The sequence below is a fragment of the Chelon labrosus genome, assembly GCF_963514085.1.
Source record: "Chelon labrosus genome assembly, chromosome: 8".
Classification (NCBI taxonomy): domain Eukaryota; kingdom Metazoa; phylum Chordata; class Actinopteri; order Mugiliformes; family Mugilidae; genus Chelon; species Chelon labrosus.
This window is the reverse complement of record NC_140358.1, coordinates 12,561,745-12,574,078: the sequence shown is the minus strand read 5'-3', so window position 1 is coordinate 12,574,078 and position 12,334 is coordinate 12,561,745. Positions and strand designations below refer to the sequence as shown.

The 12,334-nt window shown below is 42.2% G+C and overlaps 1 protein-coding gene across 1 annotated transcript in view; it reads right to left on the bottom strand.

Annotated features, from left to right (window-relative positions):
• Nucleotides 1–12,334, bottom strand: part of dock2 (dedicator of cytokinesis 2) — an 85,495-nt gene that overhangs the window by 57,549 nt on the left and 15,612 nt on the right. The window contains exons 22-24 of the mRNA XM_084549633.1: nt 7,444–7,552; nt 6,941–7,011; nt 4,733–4,839 (exon numbers count right to left, since the gene is read on the bottom strand). Of these exons, the coding sequence (XP_084405759.1) occupies nt 4,733–4,839; nt 6,941–7,011; nt 7,444–7,552 (287 nt within the window). The remainder of the gene's footprint in view (nt 1–4,732; nt 4,840–6,940; nt 7,012–7,443; nt 7,553–12,334) is intronic.

The window sequence follows — 12,334 nt, the reverse complement described above, 5'->3', positions numbered from 1 at the left end:
CCCTCTTACATATCACATCGCATCTCTACACGGTTAATACCCATTTCACATTCGCTTTTAGCACAACCTGCAGCCTAATCTTACGTTTGACTACAGAAGTTATATAGCCAGATCCTGCTTGGTTACAGGATAATATCCCTAAACCTCTCCCACAGGCCAGATGTAGAGAACCACATTCAGTATCATTACGGCCGAGGCTTAAAGTGACCTGTCACTAATGCTGATTGGTAGAGAAAGTAGGGAAGGGTGAGATCACTCAGCACTGATTAAATCCTGACGATAATAACCGTACAGTACATCCCTCATCCATATTCATCAAGCAGTGACATGCATCTGTTAAGTACTGTTACAACAGGGGAATACAGACATGGGTGTGAACAATGGCAGCAATAATGTATAATGCGTGGCAGTAAAACAGAAGCAATTTAAGTAATGAGATTGCTGCAGTTTATATTGATGAATATAATACAATTAAAATATATATATGCTTGATGTCTTGAACTGGATAAATGTCATACTTTTAAAGCAACCAAGCTGTAACAATTATTATGACAATCAGTATTACACTAAAACATATGGGTTGTCCTTTAATCTGATGAACACACTGTAACTGCAGTCTTTTCTTAAGCCGCACAGATGGAGGGAGGTGAAACCGAGGTCTTGTTGAGGAAACATAGAGGGTTAGTGGATTGAATGAACTACTTGGACCAGCTTTAGGGACTGAGAAGGCAAACAAAACGATAGACCCGCCCCACTGTCCCTCTGCTCTTTGCTCTCCCTGATCTCTCGTTCTTTTTTTTTTTTTCCTCTTTGTCAGCGTTGATGATCGCAATCTGTCACAGTGATTGCCTCACGGCATAATAATTTGCCCAAATTGAGCCATAATGCGCCTTGTAAATTTAATTTTGTCTCAAAACCAGATTAACCCATATGACAGGACGCACATGTTTATCAATGCATGTGTGGCAGCTTGTGTATGTGCGCCTTGTGTGTGTGTGTGTGTGTGTGTGTTTGTGAGCGGATACACTATGCGCTTGCCAAGACCCTTAATCCCAGGAGCGTATGCTGAATAAATCAGAGGAGTATTTCTGAGTAAGAGGGAAAAAAAAATCCAATCCCTTCAAACACTGCCCATGGATGCAATCGGTCATGAGAAAAGCAAGCACGTGGATTGACTAAATCAGCAAGTTGGACGCAAACACACACATATTCATTCATTTCAAACGAGCAAAATCAATACAGCCACGTTACAATGTGACTGGACCTCGCTGCACAAAATACCAACTGCTCCTTCTGAATAACTGCAGAAAACAATACCTTACATAAGATACGGTATGTAAAGAGTTATAGTATCCTGGTGTTTATTTCAGAATAGGGCAGGTAAAATAATAAAAAATTTCATCCAGGTTTTAGTCCCCACACACCCTTAGGATTGTGGGTTTTCTGCAGAGAGAACATGATGCCCAAAGCAATTTGCAGTAAACAATGCCTGCTTGGAATGGGTACAGCATATGAGGGTAAAAACTGCGGCGCAAACTGAAATTATCCACCTCAGGGAGTTGCCATGCATAATTAAAAAAAAAAAGGAATTGTTCAAATACATGAAATACAAATTAGTTGCATTGTAAATGGCACCTTTTAGAATCCAATTAGTGCTCACATTTTCGTGCCGTTGGCTGTTTTTTCTTTCCACAACAGAGGCCAATGAAGCGGCTGATTTTATTTTTTATGTACATTAAAAAAACAAAAGCACTGATGTACACACTAATGCTCCCTAAGATCGTTTATTCGCACTCTCTGTCAAACATGAACAGGCAGCTGATCTCCCGCCTCACACTGACAATCACACACACCATCCCCTTCCATCATTTGACTGTTCCCACTCTCAAGCGTTGTCAGTGGCTTGACATTTTTTCCCTGGAGAGCAAGCTTGGCAGCTCAGCTCAGCCAGACAGACAGATAGAGAGAAAGGTAAGGACATTAAATATGTATTGCAGTGAGGTAATAGGACACCGGCGGCCATTAGCCATTATAAATATATAATTTAGCTCTGCTGCATATTTCAGCCACCTGGATGAATGGCGTCCTAGTATAAACACGCCCGCTGATTAGCATCCCAATGCTAAAATGCATCTCAATTAGACCGAGTGTCAGCCCTCATTTGACGAGGCAGGGATCGAGATGGAATGGGCCGATGTATGTATAAATGAATGAATGAATAAATAAATAAGCGCTGTGCTGGAGGATGGAGGGCGAGAGAGAAGAGGAGGAGAGGAGGAGACAGGTGTCGCTGACCAACAGCTTGCAAATCTGCTAATAGATTGACTGTGAGAAGGCTGTAAACTTTAACCAATTCCGGGCTGTTTAATAGGAGTCACACTGTCTCACGGTCTCTGTTATTTTTAAGCGCTGCTCAAGCAACTCTACCATTTCTCCATTCCTCCCTCATCCATCTTTTCTATTCTTTTATCATCCTTTTACCCTGGTCCATCTTTTACCAGTCATCCTGCCACCCCCTTTCTTTCTTTCCAGTCACAATTCTCTTCCCTTCCCTTCTTTTCCCAATAACTCCGTTGTCCTCGTGTCTTTTGCAAATCCTCTCTCCAGTTTTTCTTCTTCTTGCTCCCTACTCTGTTTAATCTGATCTACCTGTTCTTTCTGCCTGACTCCATCTCAATTATTTTTGCATCTGAGCACAAATATTCCAGAGAGAGAGATTCGCAATTTCAAAAATTGCAGTACATGGAGTACTTTGTTTGCCAAAACTGATATTTAGCACTTTGGCATAATGCCCCAAATAACATTTTGCACTTTTTCTCTTTATGTCTCTCTCTCTCTCTCTCTACCCATTGTCCTGTTCATTTCCTTTACTCTCCACTTTCATCGATGTCTCTCCTCTCTCTCGCTCCTTTCCTGGTGACAGAGTGTGACTCTGAGCGTGTTGACAGAAAGCCAGAGGGCCGAAGCTGTCGCCTCAAGCCCTGAGGAATCAATCATCTGAGCCAGAATCAATATAAAGGAACTATATCCTGAACTGGCTACTGATGTGGATGGCCTCAACTGACTGGGCAGAAACAACATTCAAGGCAGTAGAGGAACATACCCATTTGGCATGCACCATCGCACAAACACACTCCCACCCAGAGTGGCATACTCTGAAACAAATACATACAAATGTGTTTGCAGGTTGTGTTTAAGAATGCATTTGTGCATTCATGAAGAAATGCACGTGATCTGACTGAACACGTCTGCACAGCCTAGCATCTACACCTCCCTGCCCAACTCAGACCAATTTAAGTTTTCAGATCAAATTTGGTCTCCAACAACCACTCACAGTCCTCCAATTCTGCAAGTCCAATTACGGGCCCCTTGATCAAGTCTGCATTATACTGCAGCACAATATTAGATCACTCTATCATCATTGTGTGGACCTCTGCAGGGGAAACCACCACTTATCAGCCCACTACAAGCAAATTAGACAGAAATAATAGGGCTGAACAAAGGCAGGGGGTGGACTTAGATCGGTGCAGTGTATGTGATCACTACGTGTAGTGCACTTTAAAGATATGATACAGACAAAATTCTGTGTCCTTGTAAGTTATACTGAAAAGTAGAGCAAGCACGGTGTGAAAATTGACACATTAATGGAGGTGAAACTGCAGCGTTCTGAAAAGCCTTCCTGTCTTAACCGCCACAAAATATTACACTTATACTTATTCTCCTCCATATTCAGCGATTGAGGCGTGAACAGTGTACGTGTTTCGGCGTAGCTTCAGTTCAGGATTCACAGACACTTTCACTCTGGGCGGAGAGGGATCGTCAACACCACAAGAACAAAAAAAAGGCCCCATGTGAGATGCGCTAACGAAAGGAATATCACTTCAGGTCAATGCTGTTTTTGCATCGAGGAGGCTTAATCTCAGCAAGAGTGACTTGAAGTGACTTTTGTCATCATTGGAGGAGTTCATTAATCGGCGCCACTCATGCTGTTTATAATAAGATAATAAGTGTCTGACTGGGGTCCCTTGCACTGATTGTAAAGTTAGTAAGGGGGAACATAGCAGCACTAAAATTGTTTGTTCTGACATCAGCATCATCTTTATCTCAGTAGAAACTAGACACCGAGGACAAGATAGCTCTGCAAAACACCAACACAAGAACAACACAAATCAATTCAAGCTGAAGCAGCAGCTAGTTTAAAGTGAGGCAAGCTTATTAATAAATAAGTAAACTAGTAAATACTAACGATTTATAAGACTGCCATAGAAACGTAGTAATACAGCGAGTTAGATCTACATAAATAAGATGGACTCGACCTGAATGTGTGTGTTCATTGAAACCGAATTAAGCGCAAGCACCGTTATGTCCTTTAACCATTTGGCTAAAGCTTTTATCTAGAGTGCTTTACTGGATTGTCCCACGGGAAATGGAACATTACTCTTTCTGTATTACCAAGATAAAACCCTTAGAGCAAAGAGCATCCTCACAGGTCATCGAGTACAGTGGGATGCGTTGTCTGCTAAGTCCTGCAGCTTGGCTAGACTTACTCACTTTATAATAGACCTTTTAACATGATCTCTACCTTAAGTGAGAAACAACTAATGCTCTGTAGGATTGTGCATGGCTTCACTTGGATAGGATGGATAGGATTGGTCCCTCACACACAGCGTTAAGTATGCTGCTGGTCAGCGGCTCAGTGCCGAGGAATGCAAGTGGGAAATAAATTACACACCTTGTCTCTGGAAGAGTTGGCTGCTGACAATTTCAGTCATTGACGACACCTTCTGTTTCTGGAGTTTCTCAGGGGGGATGCAGGAATAAAAGTCATGCAGCAGCTGACTGGTGAGAGAAAGAGACAGGGGGCGGAATGAATAATCGACAAGATCATTACACAGGAGGAGCAACAGGCTTGTTTTTCTTGAAAATGAGCAAAATAAATATTCAGCAGTAATTTTCTACACATTAGTGTGCGTGCCTCAAATGTTAACAGAAAAATCGCCTAACTCTGGTCAGTAGTCTCATCGTGTAATGGATTCAGACATCAGAAATGCAAACATCTTACCTTTATGTTTGCAAAATGTGCAACTGCTAAAAGCTGCAGCTGTATCACAGTGAAAACATGAGGAGAACACTGTATGCTGCATGAAAACAAATGAGCCTAAATGCACGTTAATGAAGACACAGGTTTGACTTATCCTCCACCTAAATTCAATTTTAGAATAATTAAAAGGGCTGGTTGCAAGCCCTGATGTCACTTAGAAAGATTGAATGCTCCGAGCGTGGCAAACCCTCTGTCTCCATTTTTGTCTGTATCTCACTTTATCTCTGTCTCCCTATATTAACGCCACACAGGGAGCAGTACCACTTTTAATAATGGCATAAAAGAATGAAACGCACGCCCTGCGCTCCCAAATGAAAACATAACAAAAAAAGGTTTGTGTGACTTTTGATGTGCATAAAGCTGGCACGGGGACAGGCTGGGGCACAGAAGCTCAGTGCAGACTTATCAGGCCCACGAATCATCTGAGCTGAATCTAATTAAAATCTAAAATGTCAGCCTATGCCCCATGGACATACAAAGGACAGCGAGCCAACAAAACATGTGCATAGCTGACAATGTCTGCGCTAGGACCACACGACAGATCACGCTACAGGTGAATTTACAAGCTGTATGAATGTAACTATATGGGGGATGAGAAAGCTTTGATGCCCACCTCGTGCACAGTGATTGTAATTCACCCAGCTCGGTTGTGGAAACTCTGCTCGAGGCAGTTCTGATCAAGAATGCAACGGGGACCTTACTTTTAAGTTCAGATAGCTCAGACAGGTCTGTGCTTGTGTGTGTGTGCAAAGGAGTGTAGAAGACAGACACTAAAGGGTGAGTGAATATGAGAATAAAGGACAGACAACATGAATGACAGAAGATAGAATTTGAGAATATATGTCCCGACTTTTAACTCGGCCCCTCAACACCTTTCCACCTCTGTACGTGCGCTTGTGTGCGTCTGTGAGGCAGGTGTTAAAGGTAGCGCCTCGGTGACACTGCGTTGACATGGAGCCACAAGAGGGACTGCACTGGCAGATAATCCACAAACACACACACACACACAAAAAAAGGTCACGGAGAGGGGAAACATTAAATTATGTGGGTGAGACTGAAAGTGAATGCAGCAAACACGGATTAAGACCATTTCCTTGTAAAGTGAGAAGGTCATTTCAAGATAACGGCTATATGCTTGGTTGTGGGATTTCGAATTGTCAAATTAAGCTCTTGAAATTTGCAAAAACCCAGCCGGTGAGGCACGTACAACACACGCAGACACACACAAAAAGGTCACAGACAGGCAAAAAGTCAAAATACGAGGATGAGACTGAAATTGAAGGCAGCAAACATTGATTAACATCTTTTTTTAACATTTTTTTGTAAAGTGAGGAGGCCATTTCAAGATGACTGCCATATACTTGATTGTAAGATTTCCATTCGTCAAATCTAGCTGTTGGTGAAGCACCGATTTCCTGGACTTAACTTTCTATTGTAAGTTTGATTCTGGGTCAAGGAGAGGTTAAACAGGCCACTTCAAATCCTTTTGTTCTTCAGGAGTCTAAGAGTAAAAGAGAAGAGCTTCAAATGGCTTTTGTTTGATGCTTTTGGTGAAATTGTCATTTCATTCAGGGGCATGCGGAGGATCTGCGGAGTGTGTTTTGAGGGGTTTGCCCTTGTGTCTATGTCAGTTTGATGAGATTTTTATCACCTGATAAAGAAGGTAAGGCTCGACCAAGATGGAATGTGTGGGTGACAGAAGAATGGGGGTCACCGAACAAAGCCAAGAGGAAAACTTGAGCTGATGTGAAAGCTCCCGTATATCCCCTTCTGTCAGCATGTCTCAAAGAGTCCAAAGATAAGATGCTGGAGTGTGAGTGTGTTTAAGGATAAGCTTACCTGAGGAGTTTGGCATCAAATACTTTCTCAACATCATGCAAGACTGTTGGCAGGTACTTCAGAGCTGCGACCTGGCGACACACACACAATAAGCAAACACCATTAAATCACAGCCTTGAAATCCTGTGGAAGGTGACTTTATTTTTCACAGGGACGCTTGTCTGTCTAGCTCAGTCTTTTTGGGACCGTGTCTGTTTGTAAGTCCTCAACAGGGTAAGGAGTGATAAGAAGACGGAGACATTGAGAAGCAGAATACTGATGCAGTTTCAATCAGATTATATTAGATAAGTGGGAACATGAAGAGAGGAGGAGGCAGTCAGACAGAAAATACAGAAAAAAATAATTGGCAGAAATGGGATTCAGTTTCAGTCCAGTTTCTATAACGTCCAAATTGTCTCAAGACGTTTCATAGAGCCTATAGCTCGAAGCCCCTGGAGCAAGAAAGGGGTGAGAATACAGATGCAGGCGTGAGGTGTGGATGCAGAGTGAGGAAACGTGATTACCCTGAGCAACAGTGTGGTGGTGTAGTCTGTCCTCATTAAGTTGTTGATGGACTCAAAAAGCCTCCTCAGCGACTCCTCAAACTCCGCCTGCTCCTTCCCCTCGTACAGCCTGTGGGGGCAGGAGAAAATGAATGGAAATGCAACGAGAAAAAACAGAAATCGGTGGAAACAGCAAAGGCTTGAGGGAGCCCCGAAAACATGACGTGACGCGATTAGCAAAGGGGAGGGAGGGATGAGAGAAGCAGAACAGACAGGGGGCGTGAGACAGACGCAGAGAGCAACAGGTGTGGTGAATACATATTGAGCAAGGGACGTGAAAAGAGACCAAAGAGACCAAAAGAGACATCTTTTTTTATATCTCCTGAGCAACAGAACCACAGAGAAATTACAAAGCGAGCATAACAATATAAAAAAAAAAGGAATAAACAGGTGGATATGCAGTACATGGGTGGGCAATGCTTTTAACATTCACTTCAAAATACATCTTGCAAATGCTTGATTTGTTTTGCTTTTAAACTTTTTTCTTTATTATCCGTCACCATCTCTTGAACAGGGTGTGATTTCACACCCAGTGGATCATCTTGTAGCTGATGTGTTGTTCCACTGTAGGTCATTTTACTTTCACTAAACTATGCACTTAAGGAAGCACTGTGTTTAATGGGTTTGATTGATACGGAAAATACGTGGAGATATTATAATGAGGCCCCTGCGATAGACTGGCGACCTGTCCAGGGTGTACCCCGCCTCTCGCCCAATGACAGCTGGGATAGGCTCCAGCAGACCCCGCGACGCTTCACAGGAACAAGCGGTTACAGAAGATGAATGAATGAATGAATATTATAATGAGATGTATAATAAGTTGTTTCTTTCCTTGGAAATCTTCTTCTGTTTTAAGCCTAAAACAAACATTAGTCCATAATAACTAGTAATTCTTATGCCCATAACACATATTTACTTCCTGGCTTTTAAACCTGCTATTACAGACTAAAAAAGAGTGACTTCAGGGTTTAAATTTTGCTGCAGCATTTGTTTTTCTTCACGGTTCAATTGATTCCAGGTTGGCAATGATAATGTTTTTGAAGCCATCCTCATCTTGCAAGCTCAACTCAAAGTAAAAAGGCAAAATTACACCTAAATGATTGTGTTTATGTGGAAATTTCTCATCAACTGAATTGGCTGCACCTCTTCACATCCCCCTTCTGCTACATTGGTTGAAAATGCACTTAGCATGACGACAACATATTGCACTTACTTATATAACCCTTAAATCAGTCTTTCATTTTACACATGTATCGTAATTACACAGTAGCATGGATCCAATGCACACTTCTAACTCAATGCACTACATTAAATTATAGTGATGCAGTCTTATGTTGACAAGACATTACGCTGCCAAGTTAAAACTACACATTGATAAACACTGAGTGTGATTATATTATGGTACTTAACATAAAAGCTGTGTTTTATCTGTTGCTGCTGTTAACGTTGCATCTAAACACCCACACATCCCTCTACCATCCCTTCCCTTCCAGTTCCTCCACCCCAGCAGACATTACTCCCATCAATCTCTCCACCCCTTCCCTGGCCCCTTCTCCTCGCCATCTCCGTGTGAAGCCGTTGTGCTGAGCAGTTGTTAATTACAATAGAAGTTATGAGTGCCGACGGGAAGGATTAGCATGTGGCACACAGCGAATTTAGCATGTGGAGGGAGGGATTAGGCGGCAACACACAGCGGTATTATCGCCGGGCTCTTTGCAGAGTACAGTTGCGATTACAGACGCATTGTCCTGCTTAATCCACCAGCCCTGTCTGTGCGTAAGTGTGTGTGTGTGCAGATGAGTGGATGTGTAGATGTGTCAGGGCCAGTGTTGGTGAGATGACACTGTGTTGTACACTCACTCCACACATACATATGGACTTAAATAAAACGGTTGTTTTGTGTATTTGATGCCCACATTAATCTTGAAGATGCATGTGGAACAAGAGAAAGCACAATTTCTGGAACGTCTGCACACACACACACACACACACGCACACACACGCACACACAAAATCAGGCACAACAAACAATTCAATTAAGTCATACTTGTGCAGCAAACTAACACTTGAGACAAGGGACGTGCTGTCAGGACGGGCAAATCAAGAAATTGCTAAGGAATTTGAAAGAAAAAACAATGCATAGACTGCCTTATGAAGATCCTGAGGTGCATGAACAATACTCCACAATTCTCCTAGAAGTCCCTTTCTACCTACCCTATAGCAGATTTTGCTGGAGATAACCCTCCCATTCCCCTATGGGGTATGAAAAAAGTGAGGGACATTTTCCTCTGCATTGTATTGGGTAAGAGAATAAAAGAACAACAACATGCACCCCATGAGTTCTGAATTCCCTCTCTAAGGGTTCTGCAGTTCCGTGGCATCCATCAAAAGTAGATGACATAGGATTATAACATTAGAAAGAATAGGTATAAGCTGAAAAGGCAGTTTCTAATAAGAAAAAATACAATAGCACACACTTCAAATCATTAGTGAAAATAAGATCTTCAGTAAGAAAGCATCCTAATTCTTCTATGTGATGAGATTAGATCAATCTGCTTAAACAGAAAACGGAGTAAAAACATTAAAGGGGAGGTCTGAAGGTAAGAGAGAAAGTGAGATTTAAAGATGAGGGGAGGAATGGAAAGAAGGAGGATGAGGGGGAGGACAACACAAAGGAGAAATATGGAACATAGAAGGTGAACAAGGGAAAAAAGGAACAAATACATCAAATAAACTAGACGACAGAGAAGTAATGAAAGCTATAGAGCATGAAGGACATAAGAAGAAGGTGAAGGAAAGAGCAAAAACTGGTACTGCGTGCCTTACATAACGTATTTTTGAAGTAAACATCACACAATCCTAATAGGCTTCGCGTGAACACAAGGCCGGTTTGACAAGCTAATAAATCTTCAATGTCACCTATTTAACTATTAATGACTTCCAGTCTTGATGGTGATGATGATGGAGCCTTTCTGACGCACCTATAGCCACATGGCTCCCTTGAATTCCTGATTCTCTGCTGGCATGACAAGGCCTCATAGGAGGAGTAATCTGATGTGAAAACTTTAAATGCAGAGGAAGTCGAAACTGTCGGCAGCTGGTAGTTGGGGAACAACAGATCGAGGAGTGAAGAGAGGAGCAGAGGGAAGGAGTGTGAGACTTATTGCTTTTGAGATACCCAGGGGAGGCTGCCGTCTGAAGCTTATTCAATCCAGGAGCAGTGGAAGATAATGCGATGCACAAACCCACACAGACACACACTGAGGAGCACACTTAAATGTATATGTGTGTGTACACGCTCATGCCCACACATGCTCTTGAAAAGACAGAAATGCGCACACACAGTCCCGACTTGGAAATTCACACCAATCAAAACAAATATGCACTAAGTGATGAACTGGCACACCACTTTCAAAGACCATGATTCTTGAGCCGTTGACGCTTGTCATTTGCTATGAACTTAATCTTACGGGAGGCAAGTTTGGATTGAGTGAACGAATCTCTGTCGTATTATGTCGATGACATTTTATTATACTTCACTGAACCTGCAAGTTCATTGGATATTCAACGGGTATTGAATCGATGGACGCCATGGGTTGGTTTTTCTGCTTGCATTGCCTGAACCACGTTCCTCATGTTGAGACCATTGCACAATTTAGTTTTTGTTGCATTCATCACAGAAAACCCTACTGCAGAGATGTGAACTTTGAAATGGAAACTAGTCTTCATTTTTTATTTTTTTTTGTGCTTACCTCAGGATATTTCCCTTGAACACCAGCAGAGACATTATGTAAAACATAGTTTTCATCCCATAATCATTTGCAAGCTTGAGGAGCTGATGATCTTCTTCACAAAGGGGTCACACACCAATTCCTTTGCATTTCTTGGGTCATTTACGGTTGGTAATCTACGGACAAGCTCGGTCAACGGCAAAGTCAAGCTACTGCGCACCATCTGGGACGAGGACCTGAATGTGGTAAATGTGCCCTTGTCCAATCCTCGTCCCCACAGTTCCAATTATTTTGCTTTAAATGCGGGTACCTTATCAGCAAAATTACGACATTCTCCTCTATAGCAGCGGCAAATCGAGTTAACTGAGCAAGACGGCGGCACACAGGTAAGCGATTTTTGCTATCCATTCCTTGTCATTGCAGTTTGCTGCCAGTGGTGACTGTTTTTCCTGAAAGAAATCTCTGAGAGAACTCAAAAACTAATGAGCTCACGCTTGTGTGGTACGGGAAGGTGTGTTTACAGCTAGCCTATAATATTATGTTTATGATTTTTATCTGTTCATTTAATTTATTTTTTGCAAACAATGTATGCACTCAGATTATAAATCATTTAACAAGGTGTACAAGGATCATTTTATGAGTATCTTGGAACAAACCAAACCGAACCGTTAAAAATGGATGGACTTGACCCATGATGCCCTAAGGAAGACTAAAGAGACAGACCTACTAAATAGATAAACACACAAAGTGCACACACAATACCCAAGCTGCCCTGAATACTATATTCTACAAAAACACAATTTCAGTCAGTCTTATATACAGTACACTCGCACAACTACCCACAAACAAGTACAGTCTACACTGGCCAAGCACTGAACACAACCATGGATCATGTTTCTGATCTGTCAGCATTCATTTTTCCACCGAAGTTATAAATGGTGTCTACACTATTATAGGGTGTAGCTGTGGGCTGGTCTCTAACTCACGCTGTGGGTGCTGGAACTGTCTGCCCATGTTCACTGCCCATTCAGCAGTCCTGCCCTGACATTAGCTCCCATTTGGTTCTCGCTGTTCATCATCGATGCTTATTAGCAACGTTAGTGCTGTAATCAGCAGCCTGT